This window comes from Octopus bimaculoides, chromosome 5, assembly GCF_046866305.1.
Source record: "Octopus bimaculoides isolate indiv1 chromosome 5, ASM4686630v1, whole genome shotgun sequence".
Taxonomy (NCBI): domain Eukaryota; kingdom Metazoa; phylum Mollusca; class Cephalopoda; order Octopoda; family Octopodidae; genus Octopus; species Octopus bimaculoides.
In genome coordinates, this window is record NC_142932.1 from 105,042,681 (window position 1) to 105,064,795 (window position 22,115).

General features: G+C 37.6%; 1 protein-coding gene across 15 annotated transcripts in view; it reads left to right on the plus strand.

Annotated features, from left to right (window-relative positions):
• LOC106870742 (arf-GAP with Rho-GAP domain, ANK repeat and PH domain-containing protein 2) overlaps positions 1–22,115 on the plus strand; it is a 285,612-nt gene that overhangs the window by 103,130 nt on the left and 160,367 nt on the right. For all 15 annotated transcript variants that reach the window (XM_089352850.1, XM_089352854.1, XM_089352845.1 and 12 more), the window contains one exon: positions 14,710–15,889. In XM_089352850.1, the coding sequence (XP_089208976.1) occupies positions 14,710–15,889 (1,180 nt within the window). The remainder of the gene's footprint in view (positions 1–14,709; positions 15,890–22,115) is intronic.

Here is a 22,115-nt window from a genome sequence, read left to right on the forward strand (position 1 = left end):
CGAAGGCAAGGACATCTCATTTCTCTGTTTTTTCATTGATTGTAAAAAAGTTTGTTTTCTGTTTTCGTTTCTCATTGTGTTTAACGTTCTTTTGTGATGTCTTCTATCCATATATGCATGTATGTATACATATAGATGTAGGTATGTACATATATGTATGGATATATGCATATATTTATATATTTATATTATTATATGATCGAACACCACGCATCCTTTTCCAAGTAAGCTTTATCTATCTATCTATATATATATATATATATATATATATGTATTCACACACACACACATATAAAAAATAAACACAGGCACTATATATTCATTCTTCACTTGTTCATTACTGTTCTTATTTTAATTCGTGTCCATTGTCTAGAAATCTTTTGTCACACATCTGTTACCTCTTCAGCAACACTTTCCATCTTCAAGGAGCACACACAAAGACGGAAAGTGTTGGTGAAGAGGTCACAGATGTGTGACAAAAGATTTCTGGACAGTGGACATGAATTAAGATACAATCAGTAATAAATGAGTGAGGAATGAATATATGGTGTGTGTGTGTTTATTTTGAAAGAAAAAAAAAAAAAAAAGAAAGAAATACAATATCTGTTTCAACACATGGTTTTACATCAGGAATCTTGCAACACAAATTTATAAAGGTGTATATCTGTCTGTCTGTCTGTCTGTCTGTCTGTCTGTCTGTCTGTCTGTCTGTATATATATATATATATATATATATATATATATATATATATATATATATCTATATATATAAAAATGAGAATGTGTGTCTGTCTGTCTGTCTGTCTGTGTGAATCCCTAAAACTCGGGAACTACGCAACCAATTTCATTCAAATTTTACACATGCCTTACTTAGGGTTCCAGTTGTGTTTTAGTCAAAAAAAATTATTAACTTCTTGCAGAGTTCGAGCACACGGCAACATAATATCTCCTTCACTATTTAAGTATTACGTGTCAAAAGTGAAACAAAAACACTCATGTCAAATACTTTCACTTTAAAAATGAAACTATTCCACTAACTGAAACAATCACATTTCGATACTGTAGTGACAGATACTTTCACAGAGAGAGAAAGAGAGAAAGAGAGAGACAGAAAGAGAGAGAGAGAGAGATGTATATGTATACATATACATGTATATGTACACCATTTCGATACTGTAATGACAGATACTTTCAGAGAGAGAAAGAGAGAGAGAAAGAGAGAGAGAGAAAGAGAGAGAGAGAGATATATGTATATGTATACATATAGATGTACACGTATATGTATATATATATAGATCTATACATACATGTATATGTATACATATGTGTAAATGTATATATATATATATATAGATGTACATGTAATATGTACACATATATACATATATACATGCATACAGATATCTATACATATATACACCCATCACACACACATACACATGCACACAAACACACACATTAGTCATTTGTTTTCTTATCCAAAAGTACGTCAAAAGTACTGAATGGATCTTTATGAAATTTGGAAATTATATTCTTTGCATAACGGCCATAACTCCCATGAAAATTCATATATTTCTGATGTTGATGAAATTTTAACCCGAACATAACAGATGAGCATTATTTAGAAAATGATGTCACACGTTATCGAGGCTACCATTCTTTCTGGATGTGCAAAAGGGGATGACGTCTTTATTCCAAGAATTCCTCTTACTCCATCAGGAGCAGACATTCCTTTTACATTCAGAAGACTACAATTCCCCCTTCGTGTGACTTTTGCCATGTCCATAAACAAATATCAGGGTCAAACACTGTCTGTAGCTGGTCTTCTCATGGAAGAGCCCTGCTTCTCACATGGACAACTGTATGTTGGCTGCTCAAGAGTGGGCAGCAACAAAAAACCTATTTGTATATGCTCCACAAGGGAAAACAAGGAACATAGTTTACAATGAGGTGTTATAATCACAACAGCAAGAAAGTATGTATATGATCACCTTCTTTTACGAAACTTCATTGACTTTCATATATTTATATTGATATACATATATATACGTGTGTTTGGGTGCGTGTGTGTATATACATCTCTATATATAAAGATGATGCTTAGTCTAGACAGCGTTTTTAGATTTCATTATTCTCTTTAACCCGGGCAACGATATATACTTATGTGTATTTCTTCTATCTTAATGAATAAAAATTCTTCTGATAGAATAAATGGGTTAATAGAAACCAATGTAGCAAAGAACACAAAATAACTGTGGTTAGCTCCTGTTTTTAAGGCAGGAACTCCTTGAAATTTTGGGTATTTGAGTATATTTAAGGATTGGAGAAAACGCATGTTATAATTGCAAACTTTATTCCTACATATGTTTCAAAGGATTACAACCTGTGAGATCCATAGGGATCTTTGATCAAAGATCCCTATGGATCACACAGATTGTAATCCTTTGAAACATATGTAGGAATAAAGTTTGCAATTATAACATGCGTTTTCTCCAATCCTTAAATTCTTATATATATATATATATATATATATATATATATATATATATATATATATATATATATTAATAGTTATCGCCAAGCCAACATGCCAGTCCAAAAGATAGGACGAATGCTGCCGTTGATTAGCTCCAAGAGGCCATCGCCTCTAGCTAGCTATGTGATACACGAACCTATGTCCTTTATAACCTTCGAACAGGGGAGGTCAGCGCTTCACCTTGCTGGTCTGGCATCTACAGACTAGTTTCGGGGTATTGCCCCTTGTCAATGTAGAGCAGCCGAACCCAGTAGGCGTTGCTACTGACCGTCTGTACGAAGGATTATTTATCTATATATATATATATATATAATCTGAAGGTGGATAATTACCATAGTTTACTGCTTCACTCGTCCTCTCAGACTGGTGATGTTAATCCAAGTAGATGTACCTACATGTTCAGCTTAGAAGTCTGGAGATTGATACCCATAGGAAAAGACGGGATGGGAAGGAGTCTCAAAATATTGTGGTGGGGTGAAAGTATGGGCAGTGTATTTGGTGCCACGTTTAGGGAGTGAAACACAGCAGGGATGATAAAAGGAAAGGCAATGGAATATTTGTTGGGCTTGTATGTGTCTGTATGTTTGGCTGATGTATAACTTGTTAGTTCAAAGGAGAAGGAACTGCTGTAGCAGTAACAGAAGAGACAGTCTGCTGATGCACATGTGGTTGTAATGTGCCAGAGAAAAGTTTACCACTCAGTCACATGGTCTATTTTTGGGTGCGTTCTGTGATGTTCTTGTTTGTGACAGTCGCTCTGTTCCAAATATGTGAGCAATGTCATGGTACAGGTCACACTTGTTTTTTTTTTACATAAGATAATTAGTTTGCTGTTTCTGATACTGACAAAGCAGTTTTTGATACTGAAACACAAGCATAACTTGTAACTCTTTAGCATTCAGATTATTATTTCAAATATAATGCTTAGCAAGTGTAAGGAAGGACATCCAGCCATAGAAACCAAGCCAAATCAGACTGGAACTTGATGCAATACTCCAGTTTATCAGTTCCAGGCAAACTGTCTTATCCACGCGAGTATGGAAAGCAGATGCTAAATGATGATGATGATTCACATTGTTTGAATTAATCAGGTATTATCTTGTAGCCTTGAGATTTCAATTATGTGGCTATATATTTTTTAGACCAACATTGTAGAGTAGGCTGGATCTGATTAGTCTGAACATAAAATGGGAAAAATATTTTGACCGGTTTATGGCCGGTTTAAATGCTAAAGGGTTAAAATGCATTTTTGGTTATAATATAAGAAGTTATTATGAGAGATTATAGCAATTGTAAAATGTTTGTGAAGGTTTTTTTTTTTTTTGTGCATCGTTGAGAAAGAAGGAGAAGGAGAAAGTGAGACAGAGAGAGAGAGACAGAGTGTGTGAGAAAGATAGATATATGAAGAGAGAGAGAGAGAGCATTGTGATTTTTGATTCCTTGAAGAAATTTTGGTTATTGTCATCGGGAAATATCTTCGAAGTTTTACTTCACGAAAATAATGCACACTTGGCATGAGATATTTATTGGGGAGTAAGAAGTGATCTCATCTGCATGAGAATGTATTTGGTTGGAAATATCAAAGGGTGGGTAGTAAATATATACAATAAGTTCATTATATATATATATATATATATATATATATATATATATATATATATTATAGGCGCAGGAGTGGCTGTGTGGTAAGTAGCTTGCTTACCAACCACATGGTTCCAGGTTCATTCCCACTGCGTGGCACTTTGGGCAAGTGTCTTCTACAATAGCCTCGGGCTGACCAAAGCCTTGTGAGTGGATTTGGTAGACGGAAACTGAAAGAAACCCGTCGTATATATGTATATATATATATATATATATATATATGTATGTGTGTGTATATGTTTGTGTCCCCCAACATCACTTGACAACCAATGGTGGTGTGTTTACGTCCCTGTAATTAGCGGTTCGGCAAAAAAGACCGATAGAATAAGTCCTGGGGTCAATTTGCTTGACTAAAAGCGGTGCTCCAGCATGGCCACAGTCAAATGACTGAAACAAGTAAAAGAGTAAAGAGTATCATACAATGAATTCGGTCAATCATTTCACCTATGTGTGCTGAAAGCTGTTTGATCTGCCTTCTTTGAAAACTCTGTCATCACCTGACACTTGGGTGATAGAGATAACGATTGGAAATGAATGACACCACTTACATGACAGTGGCATTCGTTTACAACTATCACATGATGTCAAGGGAAGGAGAAAGTAACATGCATGCACACACACATATATTTATATAGATGCATAAAGGGCTTCCTCACAGTTTCTGTCTACAAATCTGCTCACAATATGCCATGCAGTGGGGCTGTACCTAGAATCAATGTGGTTGAGAAGCAAACTTCTTACCACACAGACCAAGCAAAAAGAGAGGGAAAAAACACTATTACCTTCTTGTATAATAATTCAAAATATCTAAGATATCTTAAATTCATTTTGAATAATTTGAATAAAAACACAATGTAGTCTTGGTTATATAAGCAGAGGTATAGTTATGTGGCAAAGAATTTTGGTAGAATAGGTACTAGTCTGAGTTCTGGGATTGATATAAATTGATTCAAAATCCTTTTTGAAAACAGTGCCTCAGCACAGCTGCAGTTCAGACTGAAATCAGTGAAGGAATAAAGAAATGAAATGAATAAATCATTTCTAGTTGAATGGATATTAACATATCTAGGAGCAAAATCCAAATACCAAACCCCATATGGGTTAGAATACCAAGTTTTGTTTTCATAGCTGATAGATAATCACATGAGACTTTGAAAATTGTTTTTAAATCATTATGTCTAGATTTGGAATAGTTTGCTATTGATGTCCAAAGTAACATTCTTTGGGGAGTTGTTCCATTTAGGAAGTGTACAATAATAATAATAATGCTATTCATAATAATAATTTCAAATTTTGGCTCAAGACCAGCAATTTTGAGGGGAGGGGTAAGTCAATTACATCAACGCTAGTGTTTAGCTGATACTTATTTTATCGATCTGAAAGGACGAAATGCAAAGTTGACCTCAGCTGAATTTGAACTCAGAACATGAAAAGAGATGAAATGCCACTTAAGCATTTTGCCGGACATGCTAATGAGTGTGCCAATTTACTGCCTTCAGTAATAATAATAATAATAATAATAATAATAATAATAATAAATTTTCCTACTATAAGCAGAAGGCTTGAAACTTTGGGCTTGGAGGCTAGTTGATTATATTGATCTCCAATGCTCAACTGGTTCTTATTTCAACCCTGAAAGAGTGAAAGGTAGAGTCAATCAATCTCAGTGGAATTTGAACTCAGAATATAAAGGTGGATGAAATAGCACTGCATTTTGTCTGATGATTCTTATTTCTTTATTGCCCTCAAGGGGCTAAACATAGAGGGGACAAACAAGGACAGACAAAAGGATTAAGTCGATTACATCGACCCCAGTGCGTATCTGGTACTTAAAATTTATCAACCCAGAAAGGATGAAAGGCAAAGTCGACCTCAGCGGAATTTGAACTCAGAATGTAACTGCAGACGAAATACCGCTAAGCATTTTGCCCTGTGTGCTAACAATTCTACCAACTCGCCACCTTGTCTGATGATTTTGTTTGATGATTCTGCCAGCTCGCCACCTTTACAATAATAATAATAATAATAATGATGATGATGATGATGATGATGATGATGCTTTCTACTATAGGCACAGGATCTGGAATTTTGGGGAAGAGAGCTAGTTTTACACTGATCCCAATGCTCAAATGGTACTTATTTCATCGACCCTGAAAGAATGAATGGCAAAGTTGACTTCAGTGGAATTTGAAATCAGAATGTGTAGTTGGATAAAATGGTGGGGATTTAACAGTGGCATTGTGTGTACAGGTAGGAAAGTGGATATGTGATGGAGAATGGAGCGGAGGGAGGAAACAGCAGTGGTGAACATGGGAGGGTTTTGAGGGCAGGAACACATCATGGATATGGATTTTACTTTTGCTGGGCAGGTTTTCTCAAGCACAGCATGTTTCCAAGTTCTGGGGTTGCTTTGTTCAGCAGAGCCTCTCAAGGCAGTGCACCAGAATAGCTGTAGTCCAATGACTGAAACAAGTAAGATAAAAGATATAGGAAATCTTTGAAGTCATTAGAGGCTACTATCATCAGATGCCAAATTATGAAAGTCCAGAGACATGGATGTTGTATAATTGCAGTGATTTATTAGTAAACAGATAAGTGTAAAATGGATCCTATTGTCTTTTATTTTGTATGATTATTTCCAGAAGTTTATATTTTAAATCACTTTAGGAAGGAATTTCAACCATGTTTCGTGGTCTGCTACCACAACAGCTCCTTTATAGGATCCAGTTAGCTGAAGACATCATCAGGAGGAACCACGTCCGGTTTCGGCCCCTACTCCTCTACCGTTTTGACGTGGCAGGGCCACCTCCTTTCGGAGGTGTCTTCAGCTCTGGTGTTGGGTGCATGTCTTTTTTCACTGTTTGTGACTGTTCTGATTCAACTGTGGAATGTCCCTCGCTATGGTTATTTTCCGGAAGGTTCTGGCCACACGTCTTACGGTTCATCAACCCGCGTTGTTGAATTACTTTCCTCTGACATACCTTCCCTTGGTGGATTAGGATCCAGTTAGCTCAAGACATCATCAGGAGGAACCACGTCCGGTTTCGGCCCCTACTCCTCTACCGTTTTGACGTGGCGGGGCCCCTCCTTTCGGAAGTAGGTGAGCCTATTGTGATGCTAAGTAACCAAATGTTTTTCAGTAGCTCTTAAATTAGTTATGCTTTTGCAATAACTAACCATGAATCTGTTTCTCATTAGCTTTGATAGGTCCTCAATTTCATGATGTATGTTTCTGCCCATAACATCAATGTTGTTGAGTGATCTTTGCTTTCTATTAAGTTGTGGAAGAATCTAGAACATAACATCTAATATGACCTGTTGTACAGGATGCAGTGCTCCATGCAGTTGCCAGCAAGGCCTAACTTGCATTGAATAACAATAGCAAAGATGTGTGGATTGTGTCTATAAATCTTCACTTTGGTTTTGTGTTCATGTTAGATGTTTTGACATAAGAAACCTGCTGTATATACCATCAGCTGCAAGTGGTTGTGTTGATAAAATGCCAGACACCCAACAGTCTCTGTTACTGTCTCAAAGGTCAAGGCTCTTAACAATAAGTAGCTCAGTCTTATCTGTAAATAACTATCACAAAATAGAACAACTTACTGTTGTTGCTGTTGTTATTTAGTGCATTGGTCTGATTTTTTGTGTTCTGTGTTAAAATCCTGCTAATGTCTACTTTGCCTTTTATCCTTCAAGGGTTGATAAAATAAGGTACCAGTTAAGTACCAGAGTCAGTTTAATCAACTAAGGGCCTTGTGTCTATGAAACAAATTGTTATTTAGCCCATAACCAGCCTATTTTTTTTCTGGACTAGTATGTATAGTACAGCATTATTTTGTGTGTCCTTCCGCTGTTAAAATAGTAGGATATGATTTGAAAGAGTTTTGGCTGCTATGCTAGATTAAACAATGACATAGAGGCTCTTTCATTGGTTCATTATAAGCAGTGAATGTACTGCAAAATTGTCGCATGTTTGGTTAGCTTTGAATGCTCAGTTTAACTCTTCATCTGAGTATGAAGAAGGATGGATGGACTTCCATAACTACTAGTTATAAATAAATTATAGAAAGACCAAGTGGAGGTGCATAGCTTAATGGTTAGAGTGTTGGACTCATGATTATGATTCCTGGACTGGATGATGGATTGTGTTCTTAAGAAAAAACACTTCATTTCATGTTGCTCCATTCCACTCAGCTGGTAAAAATGAGTAATCCTGCAATGGACTGGTATCCCATCCAGGGAGGAATATATATATACATCAGAGAAACCAGGAAAACGGTCCTATACTCCTTGTGAAGTAAAGTGGTCTAACCAAGTCTTTATTGGCCACCTGGTGAAGGTGCATGGCTTAGTGGTTAGCGCGTCAATCTTACGATTGTGAGGTTGTGAGTTCGAATCCTGGACTGGGCTGCGTATTGTGTTCTTGAGCAAGACACTTTATTTCACGCTGCTCCAGTTCACTCATCTGTAGAAATGAATTGCGACGTCACAGGTGCCAAGCTGTATCGGCCTTTGTGTTTCCCTTGGATAACACTGGTGGTGTGGAGAGGGGAGGCCGATATGCATGGGTGACTGCTGGTCTTCCATAAACAACCTTGCCCAGACTTGTACCTGGGAGAGTAACTTTCTAGGTGCAATCCTATGGTCAGTCATGACCGAAGGGGGTCTCAGCAGTGGCCATCTGGCAGTCCTACAGCTTATATATACAGGATGTATATATTTGATCTGTTTGTTGGCTGTGAACCTTTTGTTTTTAATTTTCTTGTGCTTCTGAGTTGTTCTCCATTGAAATTCTTGTTCATGTTAGGTTAACCCTTTAGGATTTAAACCAGCCCTATCTGGCCCAAATATTTTGCCTGTTTTATGGCCAAACCAACTAGATTCAGCCTCTCACATCTACCTTACAATGTCATTCTAAAAACAAATGATCACGTCATTTAAATCTCAAAACTGCGAGATAATCTGTGATTAATTCAAAACGACATTGATAAATAAGCATTACATTTGACAAGGTTAAACGTGTTTAGGGTGTTCTTTGTTTATGGTGGTTTTGTTGTTTATATTATACCAGGCATGTGTAACTGTTTCTCAAGAAGAGGGCCACATGAGTCCATTGCTCATTATCATGTGGGCTATACTATTCAAAAAAAGAAAAAAAAAAAAGAATTGGGGGTAATTTTTTGTTAGACATACCATTCAGAATGTCCGGTGGGCTGCAGTTTGTCCATAACTATTATAGCAACTAGTTGTGACTCGTTGTTATGCTGTCAGGTAACAACCCAGTCAAGATTGAAATAGTTCCTTCAGCAGAAACCGACTACAATGATCACATTGATATGCTTAACAACAACCTGCTTTTTTTTCTTGAAACAAATTTTAATTCTGTTTTTCAAATGCACAATTCACCTGCTCCTCTCATTGCATTTCTCTCTCAACAACAACAACCTGTCATTATACTGAAAGTCTTTTTTTAAAGTTTGTGTTGCGTTGACTATATGTTGAGAGACATACAGAAAACACGCACACACACACAGATAACTATATGTATTATATATATATACAGCGGTTGGACAAAATAATGGAAACACCTTAAAATTTCAAACAAATTAATTTTAATATGGGATAGGACCGCCTTCGGCAATAATTACAGCTTGAATTCTGTAAGGTATGGACTTGTACAAAGTTTGAATTGTTTCCAAAGGAATTTTTGTCCATTCTTCAGCTAAAACAGTCTCCAGTTCTTGTAGTGATGACAGTGGGGGATATTGACTCCTTACTTGTTTTTCTAAAATGCACCATAAATGTTCAATAATATTGAGATCTAGGGACTGTGGTGGCCAGATAAGATGCTCAACTTCACTAGAATGTTCTTTGTGCCATTCAGTAACAACTTTAGCTGTGTGAATTGGTGCCTTATCATCCTGAAAGATTGTGTTTCCCTCAGAAAACAGTTCTGCAGCCATAGAATGAATTTGATCAGATAAAATGCTTAAATAGTCTTGACTATTAATTCTTCTATGAAGGGAAACCATTGGGCTGGCAGATTTTCAAGATATAACCCCCCAGATCATCACAGATCCTCCTCCATGTTTAACAGTTGGGAGAAGGTAGTCTGGGTCAAATGCTTCTTTTGGCTGTCTCCACACGTATACTTGGCTGGTGGTTGGAAATAAGGTAAAGGATGACTCGTCTGAGAAAATAGCATTCTTCCACTGCTCTAGGGACCAATTCTGTAGTTTTTTACACCACTCTAAACACTTTGCAACATTTGTTTTTGGAAGTAGTGGTTTTCTGATTGCAGCCTTCCTGTGAAATCCAGCTTTGTGCAACTCGCAGCAAATAGTTTTTGTGGAAACTGTGTTCTCAGGGTAGTCATTAAGCTCTGCAGTAATTTTGGGAGCTGTACTTTTGTGATCCTTTCTAACTTCTGGAGTTTTCTTCTGGAGCTCCTGGGGGCATCCTGTCTTGTATTCCTCTGTTATTGCCTGGAGGACTATGATGAATAAGAGGGGGCTGAGGGATGATCCTTAGTGGACTCCTACTTCTATCTGGAATTCTTCACTTTACTCATTGCCAATCCTAACCTTACTAACGGCCTCTCTGTATAGGGCCTGTACAGCCCATATTAACCATTAGTTAATTCCCAGTTTCCGCATCGCCCATAAGATAAGGGATCGGGGACCCTGTAGCTTTCTCCAAGTCCACAAAAGCTAAGTATAGGGGTTTATCTTTAGCTAGGTATTTCTCCTGCAGTTGTCGAACCAGGAATATAGCATCAGTGGTGATTCTACCTGGCACAAACCGAACTGCATCTCATCTAAGCAGACTCTCTCTCTAATGAGATGGGTTATGACCCTCTTTGTGACCTTCATCACCTGGTCCAGCAGTTTGATACCCCTTTAGTTATTTCTATCTAAAGCATCACCTTTACCTTTGTAGCAGTTGACCATGGTGCTGCTACGCCAGTCATTGGGTATGACTCCATCATGAACTCCCTGGTTTACAATGCAGGTGACTAGGCCATAGCCCACACCACCAGATATTTTAGCATCTCAGCAGTGATTCCTGATGGGCTGGGGGATTTTCCTAGCTTCATACCCTTAATTGCTTTATCTACCAGGGAGCTATCTATTCGGATAGCTGGTCCCTCTACTGGGTCAACATTTGGTAGGCTCTCCTCCTCCCATTCATTCTCCACGTTCAGCAGTCTTTCATAATGGCTTCTCCAAGCCTCTTTCTTTTCTAAATCATTACAAGCAAGTGCACCATCATCCATGCGGATACATTTCTCTTCTGTGACATGACAATTTTCTCTCACACATTGTCTTGCAATCCGAAATACTTCAGTTGTTTGGTCCTCACGTCGCTGGACATTGGCAAACTTCTTCTTTTCTGCTTCACCCTTGGCTATGTATACCTGCCGCCCAGTCTCCCTTTTGGCTACATGGTACAATTCCCTGCTACCCACACCCTTCCAGATGTGTATGTAAAATTTCCTATAGGTTTAAAGATATTCTATTTTACTCTCATTTTGGATCAATCTGGACGTTTTTCTAATTCTAGCTTTGGTTTTAACTGCAGTAGCTTTGTTGACACAAAATGGTTAGGATTTCCTAAAATTTTTAACAAAATGCAATGTTACATGATTTGGTTTGAGAGAAAAATTGTTATTTTGCTACTTGTAAAAATTTTGTACTCAATGGCTTGTAAAGAAACAATAGATGTTATAGTGAGTTTTATGCAGACGTGGTCTGTAAATGTGTTTGTTTAGGTCACATCTTGGTGGAAGTGATTTGTAATACAGATGTTGTTTGTATGTCAAGGTGTTTGCTGATGACTAAACATCAAATTGAAGAAATAAAATGATCTGGTTGGAGAGTAAGTGGGTAGACAGAAAATATTAACTCAAATTTGTATTACTTTGTAACTGGTGTGAGATCAGTGTCATATCGTAAATGATGTAGAAATATATTGTAAATGCGAACAACCTTTTACAACGATGGAAACATTTGGTGTGTGTGTGTGTGTGTGTGTGTGTGTGTGTTTGTTTGTGTGTATGTATGTGTGTGTGTGTTTGTTTGTGTGTATGTATGTGTGTGTGTGTGTGTGTGTGTGTGTGTTTCTCAGGTTGTTTGAGAGCACAATTGGTAACATGTACCCTGGTACAACCTGTTGCATGGTTGTGAGTTGACAACTAAATTGTTAACTCCACCAAGTTTGGTGAGTGAGGGAAGGGATATTGTATAACCTGCAGGATGTAAAATGAGATCCTTCAAAAGGCAGATAAACTGGGAGGTGAGGTTGTGGGGGTTAATAACCATCCAGAAATGTGCATATATATGTACATTAAATGTATGTGTGTATGTTTAGTGGCATGCTTTCACAAAAAGAAATTAAAGAAATAAGTAACCTTTGCCCCTATAACTTTGAAGTTGGTGGTAACAGGTCAAAAAGGTCAATTGATATTAGTGGCAATGTACTTTCCTGTGCTTGAAGCTATGATGGAGGCCAAGCATCAGGAATGATGTTTTACGGCTGGGAAACCCACCAAGTTAGGTGGTGCTGTGAGGTCTGGAGATCCCTTTAGCCATTTGGCAAATCCCTACATTCTTAACTTCAGTTGTCTTGACTGTTTTGCCAGTTTTATTATGTGAGAATGATAGAGTGAGTCTGATGTGTGTACAACTCTTTCTTATTTTAAAAAGACCTTGTGCTTATCTAACATCTATGTTTATCAAGTATAACTGGGCAAGCGAAAGCGAAATCGGGATGGCACCTGTGCCCAGCGTCACCTTTCTGGCACTTGTGCCCGTGACATGTGTAAGGATTTTCGAGCGAGATCGTTGCCAGTGCCCCTGGACTGGCTGTTGTGCGGGTGGCACATGAAGTACACCATTTTGAGCGTGGCCGTTGCTAGTACCGCCTGACTGGCCTTCGTGCTGGTGGCACGTAAACGCACCCACTACACTCTCTGAGTGGTTGGCGTTAGGAAGGGCATCCAGCTGTAGAAACTCTGCCAAATCAGATTGGAGCCTGGTGTAGCCTTCGGGCTCCACCAGTCCTCAAATCGTCCAACCCATGCTAGCATGGAAAGCGGACGTTAAACGATGATGATGATGATGTGTAATACATAATAATACATAAATAAGGTTTAAATAATCTTATTGTAGTTGCTGGGATATCATACACATCAGCTTCATCATAGTTATTTAATGTCTGTTTTCTATGCTAGCATGGGTTAGATGGTTTTGACAGGAATTGCTCAGCCAGAGAACTGCCCAGGCTCCAGTTGTCTGTTTTGGCATGGTTTCTATGGCTGAATGTCCTTCTTAATGCCAGCCACTTTGCAGAGTGTACTGGGTGCTTTTATGTGGCACTGGCATAGGTGCTTTTTATGTGGCATCAGCGTGAGTGCTTTTTGCATAGCACTGGCATGAGTGCTTTCTGTGTGACACCAGTATGGGTGCTTTTTGTGTGGCGCAGGTACCTGCAAGCCTGCAAGATGAGGACCTTTCACCCGAGAGAGGGAGTTGGGGCAGGGGTAAAGACCACAAAGGACATGCCTATATGTATGGATGGCCATGATTATACTTAGCTTGTATCTTCTCAAACACAGCAAATCACCAGGAATCTCAGTCCCTTGTTATTTTCTCTGTGAGGCCCAACATCTGAAGATCTTCTCTCACCATTTTGTTACTACACTTGATTCCTTTCAAGCCTTTGCATGTCCTCTGCAAGTTTCACTGCCACGTAGCATAGCTGTCTATATACAACATTCCTTTCACTCCGAGGGAGAGGCCCCTTGTTACAAACAGATGTAGAAGCTCTTTGAACTTTGCCCAGCTCGTTCTTATTCAAGTAACTGTGCTTTCAGAACTTCCTCTTCCATTGCTAACTTGGTTGCCTAGGTTACAGAAGCTATCTACTTCTTCTAAGGAGGCCCCCCCCCCTGGACATTTGAGGAAGTCTATTCTCTGTGTGTGGCAGATGTGTGAGTACAATAAATACAAAGAATGTACAAAGACCCCTTTCTCTGTTAACCTTCCCGTGATACTGCTGCACCTCTTATGTGCTCATAGTTTACACTGCATACACTGTGTAGAGTTTCTACGAGCACTTTTCTTATATATTGAGTGGGGCCATCTCCTTAAAGGGATTTGGGATTTGTCTATTTTTCTACTTACTAGGATGTTGGTCTTTGCTAAATTAACTCCTAGTCCCTTTGATTCTAGACCTTGCTTCTACACCTGAAATTTCCTCTAATTCAAGTAGTGATTCAGTTATAAGAACAAGGTCATAAGCGTAAAAGAGCTCCCAAGGGCATTCAGTCTTAAAATCCTGAAATTTATCCCACTAAATGCATCCAGCCTATCAGACAGACAGTAATCCAGAGATTACTTCATCAAATACATGCCTGAATATCAACTAGTATCTGCAGTTTTACAATTGTAAACATTATGCATGCATGCATGTATGTATTTTAGTAACAAACATTTTGTAATCTTTTCTTTTTCTTTTTTATTTTACAGATGGATCCAAACTTTGACAGACTATGTCATTGGCTCAAACAAATGGAACTGGAGCAGTATGCACCACTATTCAAGAAAAGTGGAATAATAAACCTTGATCAGTGTGCACACCTTAATAGTGAGAAATTGGATAAACTTGGTGTTAATCTTTCTGGTCATCGTAAACGAATCCTTGCTAATCTTCCCAATACAAATGACTACTGCTTGGCTGCAAACTTATATCCTGAAAGTCCTGAATCAGTGCATCCTCCTTTACTTCCTCCAAAAATCAAACCTGTACACCGTAAAGATGCAGATGCACTCTTTGGTGTATCTACACCAACTAGTAATTCTGATTGCAGTTCATTGTTTGAGAAACCAGTCCCTAGACCACGAACAACTGTTAAGAAAACAAGTGAGGAGGAAATCCTTCGTCCTATTCCCAAACCACGGGCTAGAACTACTACTCCTGTTCATGAGCTTGAATCTAAAACAATTGGTGCAATTCCACCCAGTATAACAACTAGTATAATTCCACCGGTTGTTTCTACAACAGAAAGTCTTAATATATCAATGAGAGATAAAGCAAATGGATCACAAGGATCTGAACATCAAGCTCTTAGGAGCCGTTCAACCCTGCTAGCATTTGACCCTCTTTTTACAGGAGAAATCAATAACAATGACAGCAGTGATGCAAAAAAACCTAAAAACTGGACTGACACTAATAAAAACCCACCTGTCAGTGATTCAGGTTCTAGTGCAAGGAGTAAATCAGAGGTATATGAGGATCTTTGGCGTTTAAAAAGTAAAACACCAGTTAAATCTTTCCAATCTTTCCAAAAGAATGCCATTTCTGAAGATGAAAATAATTGTGATAATCACCTCAGTTCTGATGAAGATTTTGATATGAAACCCCCTCCCTATCCTCCTCCTCAATTGCCTTTGAATCAAGCTCCTCCAATACCACCAAGAATTAATGAGAAACCTAAATCTATTGAAGATGATGACATTATTGATGCATTCCCGAATAATGATCCATTTGTGGATTTCAGTTCAGAATGTGATCTCTTCAATAAAAAGCCTTGTCTGACAATTAGTGATGAATTCGGTCCCTTTGGACATTTTCGGGATACATTTTGTCCCAACACCAGGCCATATCTTTACCCTTCATTGTCTGGTTTAGGCGCTATGAGTCAAGCAGGTAAAAATATTTCTTTGATCTTTTCTTGTAAACATTATCAGTTTTAGACTGAAATGTTTTTATTTTAGTAACTGTTGTACAGGATGTGACATACATATTTACCATTATCTAAGCATAATAATTTACGCAGTATTCTAATAGGAAGCAACTAGGTTGTGGAAGAAGCATGTTCATTTTCATTAATTGTCACCATCTTTCAACCGGTTGAATACCAAGGATCTCCATTTGAGTTTTTTTCTCTACCATTCTTACACATTCATTGTACAGATAGTTTAATTCAGTCTTTGATATTATCAAACCAGTTTGTTCTAGATCTTCTTTTTCAGCATTTGCCATCCTTTCTATTAAGAGTTCTTGTATACCTTGTACTCCTTCTACGTCACCAAAGTACTTCAACTCTCTTTTTTTCTTTAATAGTTGAGAGTAATGATCTTGTATTTACTAGTTGCAACACTTCATCTGTATATATAAAAGGCAGGATGTGTGTGTGTGTACGTGAATGTAATTTATGCATGTCTACAAATTAGCACGCATGTCGCTCCAATTTTAGGAGGACATTCTTCATGACCCTAGTTGTATTTTCATCAACTTATTTCCCCCAGAGGCACCAGCAAATAGCAATAAAAATAAATTTTCAACCAAAACTTTTAACAATTTTTATGTCAGAGAATTCACAATTGTTTACAAACATGAGTTAAGTCCCTTTCTAGTGATGAGTAAGTTTTTGTTAAGACTTTTGTTGTTTTTTTTCCCATCGAGGAAAAAAGTATTTTGTTGATATACGGGCAACACACACATACGAACATGTATGCGTACAAAAAATATGTATGCAATTGGTGTACGTACGTATGTGTATGTATTATGTATGTATGTATGTATGTGTGTGTGTGTGTGTGTGTGTGTGTGTGCGCGTGTGTGTGTGGTCCATATATATATCTATATATATATATATATATATATATATATATATCTTCTTAATATATAAATCTGAAATTGTGTGTTTGTGTGAAGCCTTTTTGAAAGTTTATAGAAATCCACATTTTCCACTTTTTCGTATAAGTTTTTACATCAATGGAATTTTCTCGATGTGAACTTTCCAGTGCAGTAATTAGATTTTTAAAATTCCGTTTACTTTGTGTGATTTAAGGGAGATTTGGCTGTTGTTTCTAGCAACTTTTATATTTCATCCCTTCTACCTGGAACGCAATTCTTACACACGCGCTCAACATAAAAATATAGAGAGTAAGAGTAAAAGAGGGAGAGGGAGAGAGAGAGAAAGTGATACATACAACGTCATAGATTAAACTTTCTCAAAAAGTTTTGATATTTCTGCTATGAATAAATTAAAGCTTTGGAAAAGAAGTTTGCTATCATTTCCTTTCTTGTGGCTTGCAAACTGTTTTGAAGCAGTTATCTACCTTGTACCAATATCAGCAAAATCTTTGGCAATATCATACATCTGATTTTAGTTACATTTCTCGGGGAAAAATTTGATCACATGTTGGAATTTAGAATATAGAGTACAGTGTTCAAAAAATCTCTCCGCCGTAAGAATTCTATTGCAAAATATATATTTATAAGATGGTATAAGACTACAAAAAAATATATTAGACTTTACAAGTCTTTAAAAAACTTTATAAGAGGTGTTGAATGTCCCGTCCTTTATTTTCAATGCATAAGTTGACTCTTTTACGTATGTTTTGAAATACATCTTGGAGAGTCTGATGCGGTATGGACCGTATGATTGCGTCTTTTAACTCATTAATGGTTTTCGGGCGATTCTTGCACACCGATACTTTACTTTGCCCCTCAAAAAGAAAAAAAAAGAAAAAAAAGAAAAAAAAAGAAAAAAAGTCTGGCGGTGTTAAATCAGGTGACCTTGGTGGCCAAAGTCCCTTCAAAATATTCCATTCACTGCATGCGCAGGATGAAAAAAGATTCATTGCGAGAGACTTTTTGAGCACACTATATAATAATAAGCTTATAGTATCTCTTTCTCTCTCTCTCTCTTTCTCTCTCTCTCTCTCTCTCTCTCTCTCTCTCTCTCGCACGCACGCACAGGGCTGTTATTTCAATGGTATAATTTAGAAAACTTTTTTCCTATTTTTATCATTCGTTTTAATCTGCAAGACTGTAAATGGAAATAGTCTAAAAATCTTTACGCGATCCTCAGGAAATGAATTCATGTAAAAAAAAAGTTTGAACTCAAATAAAAAGAGTTTTTTGTTTTTCGTTAAGGCTGCTATTATAATTCTTAGTCATATATTAAAAAAAGAATTACTCAAATATTCTTGACCCGTTTCATATATTATTAATTGTATGATTTAATTGTTCTATGATCTTTCTAAAAATTTAAGATGAATATTAACCGGATAAGCCAAGGGAAACAACTCTTGCCAAAAAAAATGTTTTGTCTGGGAAATTTTGGATCATAGTTTTCTCTTTCACCTTCAGGAATAGCAATTATTGTGATTCTGATTGACGGAGGTACATTGTGATATACTTTCTAAAAAGTCGACTAACTACCAAGTATTTGGCTGGTACTTATTTTATCGAAATCAAGAAAATGAAAAGCAAAGTTAGTCTTGGCAGATTTGAACTTAGTAAGTAAAGGGACGTAAGTAGATGCCTCAATGCATTTCGCATGATGTCTAACCCATCAAAATAAATGAATAGATAAATAAAATGGTAAAAACGGAAATAAATAACTAAAGCATGAATTAGTGATACTCGACAGTTTTACAGATTTTCCACACGTTTTTGTCGATTACATCGATCCCTAGTATTTGATCGGTACTTTATTGATCCTAGAAGGAAAAAGCACATAGTAGATCCTGTCAGTATTTACTCTTTTACTCTTTTACTTGTTTCAGTCTTTTGACTGTGGCCATGCTGGAGCACCGCCTTTAGTCGAGCAACTCGACCCCAGTACTTATTCTTTGAAAGCCTAGTACTTATTCTATCCGTCTCTTTTGCCGAACCGCTAAGTTACGGGGACGTAAACACACCAGCATCGGTTGTCAAAGCGATGTTGGGGGGACAAACACAGACACACAAACATACACACACATACACATATATACATATATATACACATATATACGACGGGCTTCTTTCAGTTTCCGTCTACCAAATCCACTCACAAGGCTTTGGTAGGCCCGAGGCTAAAGTAGAAGACACTTGCCCAAGATGCCACGCAGTGGGACTGAACCCGGAACCATGTGGTTGGTAAGCAAGCTACTTACCACACAGCCACTCCTACGCCTATGAACTCGAATCATTACATCCAGAGCTAGATTAATTTAACCATCCACTAATAATGATTTTAAATTTTGGCACAAGGCCAGCAATTTCAGGGGAGCGGGTAAGTCGATTACATCAATCCCAGCGTTCGAGTGGTACTTTTTTTATTGACCCCAAAAGTATGAAAAGCTAATTCATCCTTGGTGGAATTTGAACTCAGAATATAAAGGTGGACGACATACTGCTGAGCATTTTCCCTAGTGTACTAATGATTCTACCAGCTCACCACATTAACCATCTGTTAATAATAAATGTTTATTGTAATTCTGTTGTCTAGATGTGGTTCTAAGGCTACCGTTTGCCAGGACTAGAGATAGAAATAGTTAGTTGAACCACTTCTAGTATTCAGTTGGCACTAATTTCAGTTTTTTGACCATGGCATACAGAAGGTAAAAATCAATAACATTAAATAATAATTATTTCCAAAGCAGACACAAGACAACAAATTTAAGGGATAAGACAAGTTATTAAACCAACTCTAGTACTTGACTGGTACTTTATTTTATCAATCCATGTGAAGAAAGGTGGGATTTGAACTCAGAACATACAGAGCTGAAGCAAATATCACAAAATATATACTCTTTTACTTGTTTCAGTTATTTGACTATGGTCATGCTGGAGCACCGCCTTCAGTCGATCAAATTGACCCCAGGACTTATTCTTTGTAACCCTAGTACTTATTCTATTGATCTCTTTTTGCTGAACCGCTAAGTTACGGGGACGTAAACACACCAGCATCGGTAGTCAAGCAATGTTGGGGGTGGGGTGGGGGGGACAAACACAGACACACAAACACACACACACATATATACATATACATATATACGACGGGCTTTTTTCAGTTTCTGTCTGCCAAATCCACTCACAAGGCTTTGGTCGGCCCGAGGCTATAGTAGAAGACACTTGCCCAAGGTGCCACACAGTGGGACTGAACCTGGAATCATGTGGTTGGTAAGCAAGCTACTTACCACACAGCCACTCCTACGCCTACATTGTCAAATTCTTTAACCATTCTATCTATCCAGATTTCTAATGTAGGCACAAGGTCAGAAATTTGGGTAAATTAACCTCTTTTAACATTGTTATAATAGCATAGATTTATAGGGCTTGGGATATTGAAATGAACTTTTAATATATATATTTTTTCTTTTACGTGTTTCAGTCATTTGACTGTGGCCATGCTGGAGTACTGCCGTTAGTTGAACAAATTGACCCCAGGACTTATTCTTTGTAAACCTAATACTTATTTTATCAGTCTATTTTGCTGAACCTCTAATTTACAAGGGTGTAAACACACCAACATCAGTTGTCAAGCAATGGTAGGAGACAGACATGCATGCATGCATACATACATGATGATCTTCTTCCAGTTTCTGTCTACCAAATCCACTCACAAGGTTTTGATCAGCCCGAGGCTATAGTAGAAGACACATGCCCAAGATGCTATGCAGTGGGACTGAACCTGGAACCATGTGGTTGGAAAGCAAGCTTCTTACCACACATCCACTCCTGCACCTACTTTTTTTTTTTTTGTACCACCCTTAAAGAGATGAGTCTTCAGTGGGAGTTGAACTTAAATTCCAGAGAAACATCATTAACCCATTTCCTCGTTTGAGGACAGTTGTATTTGGTTTGTTTACTGGATGCAAAATAGGGCTTGTTGTATTTATTTAACCATTGTATTTGGTTTATTTACTGCAATAAAGGTTAACTAGATGCTTCTGTATGTTTGTTATCCCTATTTATATAACTATCTTCAAAATTTTGACAGGGTTAACCTGGGTTAATACTACCTCAGTACATTCTGTCTAGTGCTCCACTAATTCTCTCATCCACTAATATTAGGTTGAGGAAAAATTTTGTGTGCTGAACGTGTGCCGAAGGGTCGCTGAACTTTATTGCAAGTAACTTGATCGAGTCTACGATGCGCTGGTTGAAAAGTATCCAAGACTTGTTCGTCGAAAATGTGCTTTGTTTCAAAAAGACAATGCAAAGTCGCATACCGCCAGAAAAACCAGCAACAAGATTGAAGAATTGGACGGTGTGGAAGTTCTGCCACATCCAGCCTATAGTCCAGATGTTGCTCCATCTGACTACGGTCTCTTTTGATCAATGCAACACTTTATGAAAGGTCGCTGATTTGAGTCATTCGATTAAGTTGAAGAAGCTTGTCAAGAATTTTTCGATTCAACGCCGAAGGATTGGTACTTTGCAGATCATTGGCAGAAGGTCGTAGAAAATGATTGTTTTTATTTTGAAGTACAGTTGTTGTTGTTTTTTAATAAATTCTTGCATTAAAAAAATCATTATTTTAACACAGCGCACAAACTTTTTCCTCAACCTGGTAATAACCTTTTCTACTATAGGCACAAGGTCTGAAATTTTGCAGGAGACGGGGGTTACTTGATTACATTGGCTTCATTTATTGGCTCTGAAATGATGAAAGGCGGAGTCAACATGTCTGCACCCATTACATACATTTATAACATGTTCACAAACATACATGCACACATGTATACATAAATACATATATACACACATGTATACATAAATACATACACACATACATACATGTATACACATATTTACAGGAACATTAAAATGAGTGTGTAATGGCTTAGAAGAGGAAGGGTAGCCCCTATTATTCCTTCCAAGACATCCTGGCCTGGTGGGCTGAAAGAAGGAAGTTATCAGTAGACTGGAGATCTGGCCCAAGTACTTTGAACAGAGTAGACACCACTAAAGGCAAATGTGGTAGTGTTTTACCAGTTGATAGGTTAAAGTTATCATCTAAGTAATACATCAGCATCATATGTCTGCTTTCCATGCTAGCATGGGTGGGACGGTTCCACAAGAGCTGGCCGGCAGAAGCCTGCACCAGACTTCTGTGACTGTTTTGGCAGGATTTTTATGGCTGGATGCC